General features: G+C 39.8%; 1 protein-coding gene across 16 annotated transcripts in view; it reads right to left on the bottom strand.

Moving 5' to 3' along the window:
* Nucleotides 1-19,604, bottom strand: part of SVIL (supervillin) — a 222,638-nt gene that overhangs the window by 144,381 nt on the left and 58,653 nt on the right. For 6 of the 16 annotated variants that reach the window (XM_073334378.1, XM_073334379.1, XM_073334382.1 and 3 more), the window contains exon 1: nucleotides 4,896-4,940. The exons of 2 other annotated variants lie outside the window; for them this stretch is intronic. In XM_073334378.1, coding sequence (XP_073190479.1) covers nucleotides 4,896-4,917 — 22 coding nt within the window. In that variant the 5' untranslated portion in view covers nucleotides 4,918-4,940. Of the gene's footprint in view, nucleotides 1-4,895; nucleotides 4,942-19,604 lie in introns of those variants that run through there. 8 more of the 16 variants (XM_073334377.1, XM_073334375.1, XM_073334376.1 and 5 more) reach the window with 4 other exon arrangements.

Raw genomic sequence — 19,604 nt, 5'->3', positions numbered from 1 at the left:
AGACATTTTCCAAAAGCACTCTTCAATGCGTGGTTATAAGTGCAAAGTATAGGTATGTTAATATAGTGATATGATTTATTACCAGCCCTCTTTCTCAGTGGCAGCAGACAAGGAATAATTGACTTATGTGAAGAGGTAACATTTTAGAATATGCTGCTATTAAAATCCAAACCTAGTCAACCGATTGATAAGGGGAGGAATTATTTTTAAAAAAGAGTTACAAGAGTTTTAGTGAGATAAGATAGTAAAAACATTGAGAACACAACTAACTTCTGTTTGTCAGAGACTGAGCTGACATGGCGTCTGAAGGATGGTTTCGGTTGATGCAGCATGTGACTAAGGCTACAAGTTCTGTACTGGGGAAGATCCATCCTTGTGTAATATACTGGACAGACTTAGACTGCATGCATAGGTTTCAATGGGCATTCAAGCAGAATTTACCAAAACTCAAGTGCATACAAAAAACAACAACTAAAACTTTTAATAAAATGTCTCACCTCCACTCACCAACTGATGAAAGAGGACTGTTAACAGTTAAATACATAAAATCTAGCTGTCTGGCCCTTTTGATGCTGCATAGTGAAACACCTGAGTAGAACACAATCTCAAAGGGATAGCAGGTAGATTAAGGGAACGTGTTTTTAAAACTGTTTGAGGAAAGGTTATGGTTTTGCAGTTCAAGTACTGGGAGATAAACTCATGATCACTAGCTCCTGAGAACCTACATCATCCTTTCCTCCGTTTCTCCATCTTTAAAATGGGTATGGTATTTATATTTCCTTCACAGGATGTTTTGTAAATTAGTGTCTCTAAACCAGTTAACGTAGAACATCAGGGGGCATACTGGGAGAGAAGAAAGAAAAACCCTAAAGGTTCAACAGCTAATAATGCTGTGCTGATGGTCAAGAATGAATGTGCAACCAGTTTCCTCACCGGGGTATCTTAACAGAGAAAGCCAGAGAACATGTGAAAAGAATGGAAACTGGAGAGTCAGAGATAAGTATTCTGAGTAAACTTTCAAGTCTATCAATTGTTAAAATGCAGCTGTTGTATCTCATCTAAACTACTATAAGACTTCTGTCAGATTCAAATCATACATTTAAGTATCGGTTTTACACCACCTGCCCCAAAACACTGGGGAGGAGGAAGGGGGGAAAAACCACTGCAATATCTTTTACTTAAATAATATTCCTATTCCAATTTGAGATATTGGTATAATAGGTTAATACACTCAAAAAGTATCACGTTTCACACACAATCCAGGTCAGTGACAGACTTTCCATCCATATTGAAATGAACTCTTCATTTAAACAAAACCACAAGAATAAAAATGCCTCAAAGGAAGACTGAATGACTGGCATGCACAGGGCTGGAAAAAACTACTGGCACTTCAACCTGACAAAGCTTCAAACATTCTCAAAACAACTGCCTTTTAAACATCTGCTTTCAAGCGTTTAGAAAGAGGTGTTACTTACTTCAAAATCCTGAGTTTTTTTTTTTTTTAAACTGCTTGTCTGCTTTTATATAGGAAAAAAGTTTTCACAAAATAGTCACAGAATTATTGCAACTCCTTCTAACCAACAGTAAGAGTTAGACTTCCATAGCAATATTTTGGTGAAGTTTCTCACTTCAGCTAAAAATTTCTTTCCAAAGAATATAAAACATTCAGGTGCTAAGAAAACAAAAATGACACCTCACTCAAGTTACCAAATATCAACATGCAAGCTTGGCAACATCTGCAGCCAAGATGATTCAGAGACAGATAAATTTAGAACGGTGCTTTCCTATGGCATGTGGGTGCCAAATAGAGTAAATATGCAAAAGCTATATTCCAAGTGCTGCTTCTGATATATTTGGGAAGAAAGTTATTAGCAAAACTCTCCTTTCAAAAGTCCTCAGCCGTCTAAAGTCCTCAACAATGTAGTTCCCTGATCTGCCTTTAGTGTTTCCATCCATCACTTGATTTATCCACATAAAACTTCAGGCTCTCCAACCTCCGAGGACTAAGCCAAATGCAGTGTGGCAACTTCACATGGGACCAACCATTTATGGGCTGAACAGTAGAGCTTTGATACCAGCTAATCTACCATAAATAGCTCTTGAAACTCAGAAGGATCAGATCAGCTGTTGCAACACTCCCAGCCTGTAGTTACTTCAAATCCACTTATATTGTCAACTATGGCCTGCAGCTTTCATTTTAAATCCCCACCCCCACCCCACCAAACCAAGAAATTAAAAACAGCACAAACTAAAGGGCAATAAAAAAAGAAAGCCAATCACAATATGAGAAGGGCCTGGGAATGGGATGGAAAGTAGAGAGAGTGCTTCTAGTAAAGATTTTTATTAAAATAGTATCTCTGAAAATCCTTCTAAAAACCAGCAGAGTTTTAGTGTGTAAGAAAGCACTTTAACAATCTGATGTCCAAGACAAAATAATAGCCCAGACTTGCAAAGCAAATGATCTGAAATAAGTAAATGGAAGAATGAACAACAAATTGAGTTTTAAAAGCAAGTGAAATTGAGCAGATAGTAATGCTGTAACAATTTGAGTGTTTTTATTAGAGTGAGTGGATTAAACTGCCTAGATATTTTTCCATGACTTTTAAAAACAAAAACCAAATGTTAAAATATTATCCTTGGAGCAAATCTTAGACCTTCATTTTAATACATGCTTAAAGTACCATGTTTCCTTTGAAGTATTTAGAAGTGTTTTCCCACCCCAAAAACCAAGAACTACCATTTAAATACCTGAACATTTTGAAGCCACTGGCTATTTTTATGTTTTACCAATGCAAGGCAATGTAACTTTCTAAAAATATTAACTGCACTACTGAAGTACAGTGACACCTGGAGAAGTGTAAAATAGTGACATTGTCCTGAGGCAAAATTTAAGAGAGAGAACTTACAAATAATGATGCCTGAACAGCATTTCATTTTAAGTTACTCAACATCACAGGGAAAGAACACGCCAATTAAAGTACATTTTCTTGAACTGAAAGTATAAAATTAGATGTAATCTTTAAGATTAAATTATATGCTTCCACATTCTCGCTCAGGTTCATCCTTACAAACAAAACAAGCCCACAACTGTTTCCATGAATCCTACAAATTACAGTGCTTGGAAGAAGGGTAGTGCAGAGAAGACACTGGAGTAGGTCTTGAGAGAGCTGTGTTTAAGTCCCAGCTCTGCATGAGTCTCTCTCTGAGACCTCAGACAAGTCACTTAGTCTGTGACTCAGTTCCCCTTCTTCAAAATGGGAATACTGCTCCCTGTTACCATGAGTTCACACAGCGCTTCGCAAAATGAGGGTCTGAATTTTGGTTAGGGCCTATATGCAATGAAAATGAAGTAATGTTTGAAAATCCCCAAAAGGATTTCCCCAGAAGGAAAAGCATGGATAACCAGTTAGCTTTGTGTTGCATTCCATCACCTTCCTCATTCTGCACATTGTCAACTTAGACAGTGGCAAGGTCCTGGTTTCAACCTTGTCTGCAAAGCACCTAGCATACTGTGAGCACCACATCGGAGTCACTGGTTTTAATCGTGCCCAGGTTACTAGTTTCAAAGTAGTTTCAGTAAAATGCTGGTGACTTAAGTAAAGGTGTTTGCAATCTTTGCTCAGTTTCTGGTGAAGAAATGTCCATCAACAAAATCACCTCAGCTGGCCTGCTTTTGAAGTCTGAGCAGAAAGGCCAAGAATTGAAAAAGGGCATGGAGACAACTTTTCCTCAGGCCCTAGAGAATAAATATTAATTCAAATGGGGCCAGATGCACATTACTGGAGAAAGGCACTGGGCTGACAAGTATTCAGAACTGTGAAATTTGTCCCAACTGTTTTGTGTTCCAGTTTGAACATTATTCAAAAAAGTCCTTCATTTTTAAGTAAAACAATTTCTAAGATCAGTAGCCTTTCCCACCACAACTGAGTATACTGTGGCTGATAACAGAAGGGATTCAAAAGAATTCTTATATTACTATATTCATTAAAATGGAGTAAATAATCTGTTTGTGATGGGAATCAGACTGAAAGCAACAAGAAAATTTATCCACAGGTACAGCAAAAGTTCTGGCAATTAGTGCTCTCTCCATATCCATTTAAATCCTGGCTCTCTTATCTGAAGACTTCTAAAAATGACTGACCCTTAAGACACGGACACCGCTTCCCGTGAATAAGAAACTGGACTGAGATTACCAACACATTTCACACAAACCACTACACAGCCAAACAGTAAGTTTATTGTAACTACCAACACAGGTGGAATTTTAAGGCCCTGTTCCCACCCTCCTGAACTATTCCCTTTTTAGCAAACCCCAACGTTGTTTAAGATCCTATTTTCACACAAGCTGCCTTAGTAATACAAAACATGGGAAGAGGTTCTGAATCTTGTAAGAGTGCTGTGACCCCAATCACACACACTACAAGATTCTGTAGGGTCCCAAAGACCTTGAGGAGTTACAGCTACAAATTTTAGCTTCACCATTAGTTTTTGCTTACTATCATAGGTTTCCCTCCAGGATACCTCACAGTGCATATATGTGATTCAGCCTACACATTTCATGGACAGTTATCTTGGCTTCTCTAGAAGTGAGACACTGGAGCTGTAATTCAGACCCATGACGACTGTCCCTTTAATGAAGTCAGAAGGGCTCGTATTAACATGCTCATTGTGGTATCCTGGACTCATATTTCCAGAGAAGACCACGTTTCAATGCGTAACAGTCATGGAATAATTATAGTATAATACACACACTATGCCAAGTTTATTGCAGGCTTTGTAAGATGTAGAACTATACAAGAAACTGCATTACTTACAAAAAAGTTAGCTACTAGCTTTGCTCCTTCCTGTGAAAAGCTTTGTTACACACCGAGAAAGACAAACTTAATGCAACTTACCAGCGTCCATTGTTAGAATCATGACCCCACTTCTGTATCTCAGAAGCAGAAAGCCTTACCATCCAGTGTTATGTGAATAACTCAAAGGGACACAGCATGGCTTTGTTTCAGCTTTTATCTTCTGGCTCATACACTCCTCCTCCCTCTTGTGGGATAAAAGCACTGCCTGTACCCTCTGCCTAGCTATCCCTATTGGTTCATTTAAAATACCTCATTTATTTAGCATATTCACGTTTCTGTGCGAGCCTAAAAAACCCACATAGTTTTTGTCCAGCCTGGTTTCTCTCCCTCTGGGAGAGGGAAAAGTTCACTCTTTCAATGACTGAATAGTCCCAATTGGTTTCATTTTAATAGGGCCAAAATACTTTCCCCAGCACACTGCCTGAGAAACACACTGCCTATATGCTGGGGAGAGGCAACAAAACACCCCCCCACCCACTGCAGTAACCCCGAATTCTAACGTGCTTCTCATCCACAGGGCGAATGGCTGAAGGATCCACGTAGTTTGGGGGCCCATCTAAAGAGCTGTCATCCAACCCTGCTGCAGTGAAAAACCGCACTCTCTTTTACATCTGGATATACCATGGTGAGGCAGGATTTACCCTCTTAGGGTTTTCTTCACAGTGTAGACATACCTGTGACTGGCCAACCAACTCAGGCTCATGGGGCTTGAGCTATGGGACTGTTTCATTGCTGTGTAGACTTCCGGGCTGGAGCCCGAGCTCTGGGACCTTCCCATCCTGCCCGAGCCCATGAGTCCAAGTTGGCTGGCACAGGCTAGCTGCACGTTTTTCTTTGCTGTATAGACATACCCTTAGACAATTTGAAGGTTGTTAGGAAGTAATCTGACTGCATGAAAAGCACATGTGAATACCACCTAGAACTCTAAGGGCTGGCAGACTATTTGTTCCTCACTGAGGGGGATCTATAAAAGTAGCAACTGGTTTCATGGCTCCTACAATGTATGGTCTTGTGTGAAATACTCAGAGGTTTTAAATCCATTTAAAAAACAACATTCCAGCTAAGGATGGGGAGGGGGTGTGACAGGGTCAGACCAGATGGCTATAGGAGAGTAAGAGAAGGCAGATATATTAGCCCCAGGTTAAGTATATCCCTTTTCCCTGGGTAAGGTAACAGGGAAGGTTCCAGAACAATCAGGAACCTTCTGGAGACAATTAAGACAGACAGGCTAATTGGCTGCAGGTGTTCTAATCAAGAAGCTGCTAGAATCAATTAAGACAGGCAAATCAGGGCACCTGGGTTTTAAAAGGAGCTCACTTCAGTTTGTTGTGCGTGCGTGTGAGGAGCAGGGAGTAAGAGGTGCTAGGAGCTGAGAGTGAGAACTCGGACTGTTGGAGGACTGAGGCATACAAGCATTATCAGACACCAGGAGGAAGGTCCTGTGGTGAGGATAAAGAAGGTGTTGGGAGGAGGCCATGGGGAAGTAGCCCAGGGAGTTGTAGCTGTCACACAGCTGTTCCAGGAGGCACTCTAGACACATGCATTCCACGGGGCCCTGGGCTGGAACCCAGAGTAGAGGGCGGGCCTGGGTTCCCCCCAAATCCTCCCAACTCCTGGTCAGACACAGGAGTTGTCGACCTGGACTGTGAATTCAGAAAAATGGCCAAGCTGAGGGCTGCCGTGAAGCTCCAAGGCGAGCAAATCTGCCAATAAGCGGAAGACCCACCAAGGTAGAGCAGGAACTTTGCCACAGGGGAAATAAACACACCACAACAAAAAAACAATTTAATGGAATTTCTATTTGATAGGGAGATGGCAGGATTCTCAACTTTAATGGAGCTGAAGGAAGGCCCAAATAAAAAAATTTTTTTAAAATAAAAGTTGCTTTTGTATCGTGAAATCCTTAAGATCTGAAGTTTGACTTTGAAAGTTAAGGTGATCTCTCTTGTAGCTTGAATGGTCAACAGAATGTATGTCTATACACATGCTTCAAACAGAGTGAATGAAATGCCACTGTTCTTTATCTGTCTTCTGATAAGCACCAGCTAAGCATCACTTTTTCTAAATTAAGAGTGTATACTCACTAAGCTGTAACCTCAGCACACTAGTTACGGTAGGACTCATAACTCAGTGATAAAGCCACAAGTAAAATTTTGAAATTATTACCTATTCAAGCAAAGGGTTCTCCCTTCTTTTTAAGGATGTGAACTGCATGTTATAAACACTGAGTTTAAGGCTTTCCAAACAAATTGGAACCCATAATTAGGAGGATTAGCATGAGCAATATTGCTGAATCACCATCCCTCATAATATATTTTTTGCATCTACTCTGGCTTTAAGTGGCATTGTACCAGGATACAGGCCTGATTCAGTCTGTTAACCACACTGGAAAAATAATACATGAAGAAAGACGACAACTTATTCCTGGCATCCAGAGTTACAATAATAGGACACCAAAACAAGAGTTTGGGAAGAAATATGAACTCTCATGCTTCAAGATATAAGCTAACCCTTAATTAATGGGAGCAAGGAAGAAACTTTCCATGTGAGAAAGTTATTCCCTAACTGCCTACTCCACAGTTCCAAGCATTTTTCTTTGAAGTAGCTGGTACTTAGTCCCTATCTGATACAAGAAACAGGTCTAAATGGGCCACTGGTATCATCCCATACTGCAGTTCCTAGAATACAGAAGATAAGCCTCTCTATCACCTGAAAGTCGGTTACCTCAGGTGACAATTCAGTCCCCAGTCTTACAATTGGCAGGAACAGTCATTTCCACTTTTAGAAGGAAATTCTTGAACTCATCTGCCATTAAAGCTTCCCAAGCATTCAAACCTGCTTTAACCACATTTCTGCAACTAAAGCATCAAATATTTGTTCTGGGGAATGCCACACAATGAGAGGGATACAGAACCTGGTTTGGCAAGTCAGTATGTAGAAGTTACTGCTATCTAATCACAGAGTGGCAAAGGCACAAATCATTTCAACGTTAAAAGAATGATAAATGGATACAAATATGGTAGTACTCATCAACCTGTGCATATGCTAAACACAGATTAAATGGTTCTCAGAAAGGAGTTGACTCCAAACTAGTAAAGATGAAGCAGGAACAGTTTGATTGGTATCAATGGAAATGAGGAAATAAAAGTAGCCCCATAGGCATGTAGAGCCAGAGTATGTTTCTAGCTTATTTAAATTAGATTTAGTGATGATATTCAATCTCTGACATTAACAGTGTAAACACTATTGCATTGTATCAAAACAACATGGGTCTTGTAAAAATTGGGTATCACTGGTATGTCAGTTACAACCCATTGAAGAGAAGTGAAAATTTCACTAGGTCACAAGCTGCATTATGGCTGAACTTTTATAAAAGAGAAGGATTAGAGGATGCCAAGTGTAGTTTATTTGATTTCATGAAGCTACACCAAACTGACATTTTGCAGCCTTCCCAAGGTGACAATCAGGAAGTAACAGAATTAAGAGTTGCATGTGGAGCCTTCACTTTGCTCCCTTTTGTGTATGCCTCATGATACAATCCAATTGCCTGGTCACATGCTATTTCACACATATGTATCATACAATTTATTGCCTTTGATACAAGGCAATTTTTGTTGTTGCTGCTGTTTATACTGTTTTCACTGGTGTTATGGTCCAGTATATACACTGATTTAGACTTTTTAAGTAAGTCCTCCCTCAGGTATGTATTTTAGCAGTTAGCAGCTAATAGAGTTTCTGTGGCAGTTTGGGAGGATTTTTAAAAATTTCTTTCTTCCTTCTTTGTCTCTAGGAATAAGTACTAGGAAAAGAAGACAATGATGGTTCCTGAGGCGAAACTAGCAAGGACCCAAGCAGGAGAGGAGACAGAAGATGGTTGGATGAGGAAGCTACATGATATGCCACATCCTTGAGTGGGTATCTGATGGAAGCGCCTATGCATGAAATGTTACCTGATATAGTTCAGGGCAGAGATGATCCAAAAAGATAAAAATAAGCAGCTGCAGACTAATGATAAAATTCAGACGGTGATCTGAAGATACAAAAACAGGAGAGAAGAGAAGAGGTTACAGACAACTCAATATTTGCTGACATCAGATCAACAAAAGAACCTGGAGGGAAAACTGCAAGAAGAGAAGGGTGATCCATGGCAGAATGTGACCACCAGACAAAACAGAGGAAGAGACTGGCTAGTGTAGGTGAAAAAAAAGTTGAGTTATAAGTTTGGTGCATTGGAAAAAGAAGAGAAACAGGCAGATGGGGATGCGAGCGGGGGAGAAAAAAAAGGAAAAACAGTCCCTGCAGAAGAGACAATGAAGATAGCTAGGGACCAATTCTATGGAAAAAATTAGGATAATGCTGGCCGCTGCTTCTCACAACTCCCAATGGCCGGGAATGGCAAACCACGGCCACTGGGAGCTGCAGGGAGCCGTGCCTGCAGACAGTCAACGTAAACAAAATGTCTCGCGGCCCTCCAGCGAATTACCCTGATGGGCAGTGGGCCCAAGGTTGCCGACCCTGGTCTAACCTCAGTAGTCAGCCTTTGAAACAAAATTATGAAAGAAAGAATAATTAAATCCATAGAGAAAACAGAAGAAGGGTTTGCCAAAGGTAAATTGTGCCAGATAGTTATTTGCTTAAAGAAGGAAATTAAATTGACTTTAGTGAAGAGAAATGCAGTAGAACTAATACACAGACTTCAGAAAAGCATTTGACATAATGGCACGTGGGAAATCATTGGTTAAATTAGGGAAGATGGGGATCAGTACAAGCACTGTAAAGTGAATAAGGAACTGGCTAAAGGGGAGAATGCAACAGGTTGTGTGAAGGTGAATTATCAGACTGGAGGGAGGTTACTAGTGGAGTTCATCAAGGATCAGTCTTGGGACTAATCATCTTTAATATTTTTATTAAATGACCTTAGCACAAAAGTAGGAGTGTGCTAATGAAATCTTCTGATAATACAAAGTTGGGAGGCAATGTCAATACAGAGGAAAATGGATATATTATACAGGAAGATCTGGAGTAACAGAAATGGGATGAAATTCAATAGTACAAAATGCAAAGTCATGCACACAGGGTCTCATAAGAATTTCTGCTACAAACTGGAGGGATCATCAGTTGGAACAGAGGAAGAGAGAGAGCTGGGTGTGTGGGTTGATCACAGGATGATTACAAGACACTACTGTGCTGTGGCTGTGAAAAAAAAAAAAAAAGCAAATGCAATCTAAGATGTAGCTGGTGAGGAATTTCCAGTAGAGATACAGTGGTTTAATCCTATTGTAAAAGGCACTGTTAAGACCTCAGCTGGAATACTGTGTACAATTCTGGTCACTTGTGGTCAAAAAAGACTAATACAAGCTCAAAACAGGTACAGAGAAGAGCCACGAGAATCATATGGGGAATGAGGGCGCATCTTATGAGAGGAAATGGGGAAAGTTTGGCTTATTCAGCCTAGCAAAAAGAAGGCTGCGATGGGATAGGATTACTCTTTACAAGTACTTTAGGGGAACAAACACCAGGGATGGGGAAGAGCACTTTCTACTCAAGGACGTTATCAGCACAAGAACAAATGGGTGTAAACTGGCCAAGAACAAATTCAGACTGGAAGGTTTCTAACTATCAGAGTGAGCTTCAAGAACAGCCTCCCAATAGGAGTTGGGGGTGGGAGGGAAGACAAACAACTTAATTAGCTTTGAGAGAGAGCTGGACAAATTTATGATTATGAGTATATGATGAAGGTGTCCGTGATATTAGGGGGCAGTTCTCAGCAGTCCTGGGGTTCTCCTTCCAGTTGTCTTATGTTCCTAAAGCTCATACTTCATGGCTTCAACTGATCACGTGCAGGGGTCAGGAAGTGATTTCCCTCCCTATGTATTTTGTGTGGGATTTTCTTTGGTCTTCTTTTGCTGAAGCATCAGAAATAGTCACCCCTGGAAATGGGACACTGGCCAGGGTAGCCCAGTGATCTGAGGTGGCATCGAGCAACTCTCATACTTAGTTGGCTGGTGCTTGTTCAGAGGCTCAGGGTCTAACTGATCTCCACATGTGAGGTCAGGATCCAATTTTCCCTCAACTCAGACTGGCTGATACTAAGGGGGTTTTTCCATCTTCCTTTGGAGCGTGTGGGTACAGCTCACTTGCCAGAATTATCTGAATACCTCTCTCAATCAATCCTCTGACACTGCGGAGGCCTCAGGCATTGGTGAACCTTGGTACCTCATATTTTCTGGCTGTAGCACATAATTGTTTAGTCTCCTGTGGGCTGTAATATTTTGGTCTAATTTCGCTTATTGGGTTTAAAGTGCATGTGTTGGCAGCCTGTGATATACAGGAGGTCAGAATAGATGATGGTGGTCCCTTCTGGCCTTAAATTAGGTGACTAATAAATTTAGTCAGTATTCAGGTACCATAGTCCACACCCCACAAAACCAGCAGCACAGCCTTCCTCGGGTCCTATTCAACGGATGTGGCAGTGAACTACAAAGCTGAGCTACAAAATTAAGTGGCCTACAGAGGCCAGCAATTTTTTCAATTATCATTCTCTGTTCTACTACTCTATAGTGTGTAATAATATATAGTGTGTAACTCTATATATAAACTCTATGGTGTATAATATAAAAATACACAGCAGTTGTATCAAAATGTTTTATCACACTGAGAATTATACCTTGCTTCAAGTCATTAAACGGTATGCATATCTCCAGTGTTGTGAAAAAACTGCAAATTAATATGCCTCAGAAGTTGTTCACTTTGTGTAATTAGACTAGTTATGATTAGGGCTGTCAATTAATAGCAGTTAACTCATGCAATTAACTAAAAAAATTTATCACGATTAAAAAAATGTATCACAATTAATAGTATGATTAAAGCTGCTGTTAAACAATAGAATACCAATTGAAATTTATTAAATATTTTTGGAGGTTTTTCTACATTTTCAAATATATTGACTTCTATTACAAACACAGAATAGAAAGGGTACACAGCTCACTTTATATTATTTTTATTACAAATGTTTGCAATGTAAAAATGATAAAAGAAATAGTTTTTCAATTCACCTCATACAAGTACTGTAGTGCACTCTCATCATGAAAGTGCATATTACAAATGTAGATTTTTTTTTGTTACATAACTGCACTCAAAAACAAAATAATGTAAAATTTTAGAGCCCACAAGTCCACTCAGTCCTACTTCTTGTTCAGCCAATCACTAAGACAAACAACTTTGCTTATATTTACGAGAGATAATGCTGCCCACTTCTTATTTACAACGTCACCTGAGTGCGAGAACAGGTGTTCACATGGCACTTTTGTAGCCGGCATTGTAAGGTATTTATGTGCCAGATATGCTAAACATTCATATGCCCCTTCTGGCTTCAGCCACCATTCTAGAGGACATGCTTCCATGCTGACGACGCTCATTTAAAAAAATAATGCATTAATTAAATTTGTGACTGAACTCCTTAGGGGGAATTGTATGTCCCCTGCTCTGTTTTACCCACATTCTGCCTTATATTTCATGTTATAGCAGTCTTGAATGACGACCCAGCACGTTGTTCATTTTAAGAACACTTTCACTGCAGATTTGACAAAACGCAAAGAAGTTACCAATGTCACATTTCTAAAAAGATACAGCACTTGACCCAAGGTTGAAGCATCTGGAGTGCCTTCCAAATCTGAAAGGGACAAGATGTGGAGCATGCTTTCATAAGTCTAAAAAGACCAACACTCTGATGTGGATACTACAGAACCTGAACCACCAAAAAAGAAAATCAACTGTCTGCTGGTGGCATCTGACTCAGATGATGAAAATGAACATGCGTCGGTCCGCTCTGCTTTGGATCATTATTGAGCAGAACCCATTTTCAGCATTTAGCTGATTGAAGCATGAAAGGACATAAGAATCTTTAGAGCGTCTGGCATGTAAATATCTTGTGACGCCGGCTACAACACTACCATGCGAACGCCTGTTCTCACTTTCAAGTGACACTGTAAACAAGAAGCGGGCAGCATTATCTCCCTCAAATGTGAATACACTTGTTTGTGTGAGCGATTGGCTGAACAAGTAGGACTCAGTGGACTTGTAGGCTCTAAAGTATTACATTGTTTTGTTTTTGAATGCAATTATTTCTGTATTTCTATTTTTATTCTATATTTTTAAGTTCAATTTTCATGATAAAGAGATTGCACTACTGAACTTGTATGAGATATTTTTTACAGTGCAAATATTTGTAATCAAAAATAAATATAAAGTGAGCACTATACACTTTGTTTTCTGTATTGTAATTGAAATCAATATATTTGAAAATGTAGAAAACATCACAAAATTTTAAATAAATTGTATTCTATTATTTTTTTAACAGCACGATTTATCAAGATTAATTTTTTTAATCGCTTGACAGCCCTAGTTAGGATTATACATGCAACTTTAGCTTTGTCATTTATTGACTTGACTTCTTAGTTGTGCAGCCTTAATATTTATGGATTTTTTTTCTTTAAAGAAGTTAAGTTTCATTTAATGAATAAAGTTTTAAAATGACTTATAACAGTTAAATTGAATCCAATTTTCACTACAACAGTGAAGAGACCTTGTGCAATGAATCTATGCCGAGTTTCCCTTTTCTACCCCAAGTCCTTTTGGCTCCTCAGGCTCTTAAGACATAGATAAGAAATAATTCTCCTGTTCTTCCTGTTCTTGAGGACAAAGGGTTTGATGGAGGGAATACACACACACACACACACACACACACACACACACCCCTTCCCTCCTACCCACCTTACTCCCCAACTCTGTCCTGAAGAGTAAGTGAATCATTTTTTCCTCAAACTTTCCAAGCCCGCGGAATCTGAGCTTGAGGAATAAAAGTTAAGGAAAGTTATAAGCAACTGAAAACAAAGGATATGAACTGAAATTCTTATACAACCCTCACCATTAGCAGTCACTGCCACTCTCATAACTGTAGTAACATTATAACTTCAGCAGACACAATCACTACACATGGTGAAGGACAGTTTGGCCACAACTTCTCCAACATAGCTCAATAGTAGAGTAGTTATACTACTAAAATACAGCTGGTTCATGAGAAGAGTATTTACCTACTACAAATCCATATTTTGCGGCCTGAAATAAGATGATAAATTTGTTAGTCTCTAAGGTGCCACAAGGACTCGTCGTTGTTCTTGGACTTCAGTTTGAGTCAAGTTTATTTCTCCATTTGTAATAAATGTGAGCAGAAAGCCCAAGCAGAGAGATTGACCAAGTTTAAGAGATGAAATGGGAGAGAAACAGTTGCCAAAAGTGTGACAGTTTTCTGGGTTAACCAGATTTCTAAACTAAGATCAAAAGAAGTAAGAAGCTACATACAAGACAGTTTGAGATGCTCATAAGATTATATTTGTCAACAGCTCAACATTTTCACAGTGCTTTAGAAACAGACATTTTTATGTGAATTCTATGTTGGTGTGTCTGAACAGCTGTTAAATATACAGTAAGAGCTAATGCTATATGCTAAGAAATGCATTTCTGTGTCAGGAAAAGGAAAACAATGGATTAAATCAGTAGGGAGAAAGATTCTTTATAAGTGCCTAAGGATCATGAGGTTTGTTTCCAAACAACGACTGCATGGGAAACTATGGGCCTATTTGTAACTTTAGCTTTCAAAAGGGATTGATTCCTCTGTATAAAAAAGCAGGACTCTGAAGAGCACTGCCCAGCATGACAAGGATACTAAACGAAGCTAGCAATGAAGTGTTTTGCTAGACAAGTTCAGATAGTTGAACTTTGAGGTCTAGCAGTACAAATGTAAGTTGCATAGCAGTAGTCCACACAACACTTTGGGTTGTCACAAAACATACATTAGAACCATTATCAATTACACAAAGGAAGCCTAGAAAGTTATTTCAATTACAGAAAATAAAGGTACAAATTACGAGACTAGACAGAACAGGTCCAGGCACAACCATCCTGACACAGCCCAAAAATGAAAATAAATCGTACATCTAACCTGCAAATATTCAAAAGCCCATAAAATCAGAAGCATTCAAGGTATTAAAAGATGAAATAGATATCTATGTCTTTAGTTTTATTATCTGCTTTTCAACTAAAAAAAAGTGTACTTTTAAGAGACAACAGCTTCACAACATATAAGGTAGGTACAGCACCTGTGCTGTTAAATACCTTATATCCCAACATTTTCCTCATTTTAATGTTCCATTCAATAGAACTGCTATGTGGAAAAGCATTTATCCAATAACAGGGGTAGTATACATTTTCCCTAATATTTATCATCTCTCTAATCCCCCTGCCCCTCAGAGAGGCTACCATTGATTTTATCCTCACCCTGTATTGTCAGCAGTAGTAGTGCGATGTTCATGTCAGCACTGAGGTAAACAGTGCCTCATTTTAAACAGTCAGTCCTGCACAGGCCAACCTCTCAACGAGGGAAAGCAGTTATAAGTGAAAGTCAATTTTTAAAAATCCACAGTTTTTCTATACAGGGCTTACCTCAAATGCTAATCATTAGGCCACATGGCTTCACAAGTGGAACTGCGTCAAAATGTTCACTACTCAAAACAGGATGGGCTTTGAGCTGTAGGCACTGCGCCCTAGAGAAAACAAGAAGCATAGGTAAGACTATTGATGACTATACAGATTCAAGCAAGAGTCTACACTAGTAGTGGGCACCTGCGGCCCGTCAGGGTAATCCACTGGTGGGCCACGATACAGTATTTACATTGACTGTCCGCAGGCACGGCTGCCCACAGCTCCCAGTGGATCTGCCCACCACTGCTCTACACTATTATTGGCTGGTTGAATCTGAGCAAAAATCCTCAATTTAACCTGGCTCTGATGGTCAATACCAGAAAGCACCATTGTGATCATCTAGTCTAATCTAGTCTAATCTCTTGAGTAACACAGGCCGTAGAGCTTCCCCAAAATAATTCCTATAGCATATCTTTTAAAATCAAAACTAGATGTTTTTCTAAAATTGTCAACAATGGAGAATTTACCATAACTCATGGTAAATTGTTCCAATGGTTAATTACTCTGATTTTAAAATCTGTGCTGTATTTCCTATATGGATTTGGATAGCTTCAACTTCCAGCCATTAGATTCTGTTATAGCTTTCTCTGCTAGACTGAAGAGCCCATTATTAAATATTTGTTCCCCATGTCAATACTTATAGATTGTAACCAAGCCATCCCATAAGCTTCCCTTTGCTAAACTACATGGATTGAGCGCATTCAATCTACCACTATAACTAAGGCATGTTTTCTAGTCCTCTAATCGGTCTTGTGGCTCTTCTCTGAACCCTCTCCAATTTTTCAACATTCTTCTTGAATTGTGGGCACAAGAACGGGACACTGTATTCAAGAAGCAGTCACATCAGTACCAAATAGAGGTAAAACAGCCTCTATTCCTCCTCAGGATACCCTGTTTATTCATCCAAGCCCTTATTAGCTCCCAGTGTGACACTGTAGCCAAGTTCTACAACACCCTTAAATCTTTTTTGAAGTCATTGTTTCCCAGGGTAGAGTCCCCCATCCTGTAATTATGGCCTATGTTCTTTGTCCCCAGAATGTATACATTTAGCCGTATTAAAAGCGTGTATTGTTTGCTTGCACCCCGGTTTACCAAGTGATCCAGATCACTCTGCATCAGCAACCTGTCCTCTTCATTATTTACCATTCCCCCAATTTGGGTGTCATTGGCAAGCTGTCAGTGATGATTTTGTGTTTTCTTCCAGGTCATTGTTAAAAATGTTAAATAACCTAAGGCCAAGAATAGATCCCTGCATTACCGTACGGAGCACATATTCCTCTACTGATGATGGACTGTTTATAATTCCAGTGTTGTTGTAGCCATGTTGGTCCCACGATAGGAGAGAGAAAAAAGGTTCATCTCTTTCACCAAAAGAAGTTGGCCCCATGCAAGATATTATCTCACCCATCTTGTCTGACTCGTGTTACGTTTTATATTATTCTAGTTTTTTAATCAAAATGTCATGTGGTAACAAGTGAAACACCTTCTGGGAGTCTAAGCGAACCAGGTCAGTGCTATCACCTTTATCAACCAAACTTGCAATCTCAAAAAAATTATATATAAAGTTAGTTTGACAGGATCTGTTTTATATAAACCCATATTGATTAACATTAATTATATTACCCTCCTTTAAATTCTTTACTAATCAAGACAGGTCCATTATCCTGCGGATGACTGATGTCAGATTGACAGGCCTATAATTACCCAGGTCATCCCCCTTTTTAAACACTGGCACATTAGTTTTCTTCCTGTCATCTGGAACTTCCCACTGTTCCAAAAGTTATTGAAAGATCAACAAATAACAGTCCAGAAAGCTTCTCAGCCAGCTCTTTTAAAACTATTGGATGCAAGTTCTCTGGGCCTGCTGATTTAAAAATGTCTATCTTCAGTAGCATGCAGTGTATTTGTAGCCATGTCGATCTCAGGATATTAGGGAGACAAGGTGGGTGAGATAATATCTTTTATTGGGCCAACTTCTGTTGGTGAGAGAGACAAGCTTTTGAAGCACAGAATACCTCTGTGTAGCTCAAAAGCTCATCTCTCTCACCAACAGAAGTTGGTCCAAATATTACCCCCACCCTACCCTTGTCTCCCTAATGTCTTTAGTAGCTGCTTTTTAACATCCTCCTCAGATATTCGTGGTATGGAAATCGTGTTATGAGATTACATCATCTGTTTTTTCCCCAGTGCAGAAGTGTTCAATAAATATTTATGTCTTTTCTGAATCATTATTGATAATTCTACCATTTCCAGCTGGCAATGAACTAATACTGTTATTAGGACTCTTTGTTCCTAATATACTTTAGCCCCTTATTGTCCTTAATGTTGGCCATAGATTTCCCCTTCATAGAATCACAGAATATCAGGGTTGGAAGGGATCTCAGGAGGTCATCTAGTCCAACCCCCTGCTCAAAGCAGGACCAATCCCCAACTAAATCATTCCAGATAAGGCTTTGTCAAATCTGACCTTGAAAACCTCTAAAGAAAGAGATTCCACTACCTCCCTAGGTAACCTATTCCAGTGCTTCACCACCCTCCTAGAGAAAAAGTTTTTCCTAACATCCAACCTAAACTTCCCCCACTGCAACTTGAGACCATTACTCCTTGTTCTGTCATCTGCTACCACTGAGAACAGTCTAGATCCATCCTCTTTGGAACCCCCCTCTTTGAAAGCAGCTATCAAACTAACTCTCATTTTTCTCTTCTGCAGACTAAACAATCCCAGTTCCCTCAGCCTCTCCTCATAAGTCATTAGGCTCCAGCCCCCTAATCATTTTTGTTGCCCTCCGCTGGATGTTTTCCAATTTTTTCCACATCCTTCTTGTAGTGTGGGGCCCAAAACTGGACACAGTACTCCAGATGAGGTCTCACCAATGTTGAATAGAGGGGAATGATCACATCCCTCGATCTGCTGGCAATGCCCCTACTTATACAGCCCAAACTTATACAGGAACAAGGGCACACTGTTGACTCATATCCAGCTTCTCGTCCACTGTAACCCTTAGGTCCTTTTCTGCAGAACTGCTGCCTAGCCATTCGGTCCCTAGTCTGTAGCAGTGCATGGGATTCTTCCATCCAAAGTGCAGGACTCTGCACTTGTCCTTGTTGAACCTCATTAGATTTCTTTTGGCCCACTCCTCTAATTTGTCTAGGGCCCTCTGTATCCTATCCCTACCCTCCAGCGTATCTACCACTCCTCCCAGTTTAGTGTCATCTGCAAACTTGCTGAGGGTGCAATCCACGCCATCCTCCATATCATTAATTAAGATATTGAACAATACCGGGCCCAGGACCAACCTTTGGGGCACTCCGCTTGATACCGGCTGCCAACAAGACATGGAGCCACTGATCACTACCTGTTGAGCCCGACAATCTAGACAGCTTTCTATCCACCATATAGTCCATCCATCCAGCCCATACTTCTTTAACTTGCTGGAAAGAATACTGTGGGAGACGGTAACAAAAGCTTTGCTAAAGCCAAGGAATAACACATCCACTGCTTTCCCCTCATCCACAGAGCCAGTTATCTCATCATAGAAGGCAATTAGGTTAGTCAGGCATGACTTGCCTTTGGTGAATCCATGCTGATTGTTCCTAATTACTTTCCTCTCCTCTAAGTGCTTCAAAATTGATTCCCTGGGGACCTGCTCCATGATTTTTCCAGGGACTGAGGTGAGGCTGACTGGCCTGTAGTTCCCCGGATCCTCCTCCTTCCCTTTTTTAAAGATGGGCACTACATTAGCCTTTTTCCAGTCTTTCGGGACCTCCCCCGATCGCCATGAGTTTTCAAAGATAATGTGTCTCTTTGCTTCTCTTCCCAATTTTCTCCAATTCCTAGCTTCTAATTTATATTCCCTTTTCTTCCATTTATTTTTATATTTATTTTATAGCTGCCTTTGCTCCCATTCTAAATCAAGGTTTTTGTTTTTTTAATCAATACAGACTTCTTCCTTGATTGTGAGGTGACTTTTTGGGCATCTAGTAAATTATTCACATTTTTCTGATTACATTCTTCCTCACAGCTGATGTGGCTTGTAACTGATTTCAGCTTTGTGCAATTGGCTCTTTTAAAGCACCTAGTGGTATAATTTACTGATTTGGACTTCATTCAGTTTGCACATTACAAATGTGATCAAGTTATGATCATTTCTACCCAAGATACCATTAATTTTAGTTCTGTGATCAGTTCCCTTTTATCTGTCAAGACAA

The sequence above is a fragment of the Lepidochelys kempii genome, chromosome 2 (assembly GCF_965140265.1).
Source record: "Lepidochelys kempii isolate rLepKem1 chromosome 2, rLepKem1.hap2, whole genome shotgun sequence".
Lineage (NCBI taxonomy): Eukaryota > Metazoa > Chordata > Testudines > Cheloniidae > Lepidochelys > Lepidochelys kempii.
This window is presented reverse-complemented; position numbering and strand designations above follow the sequence as displayed.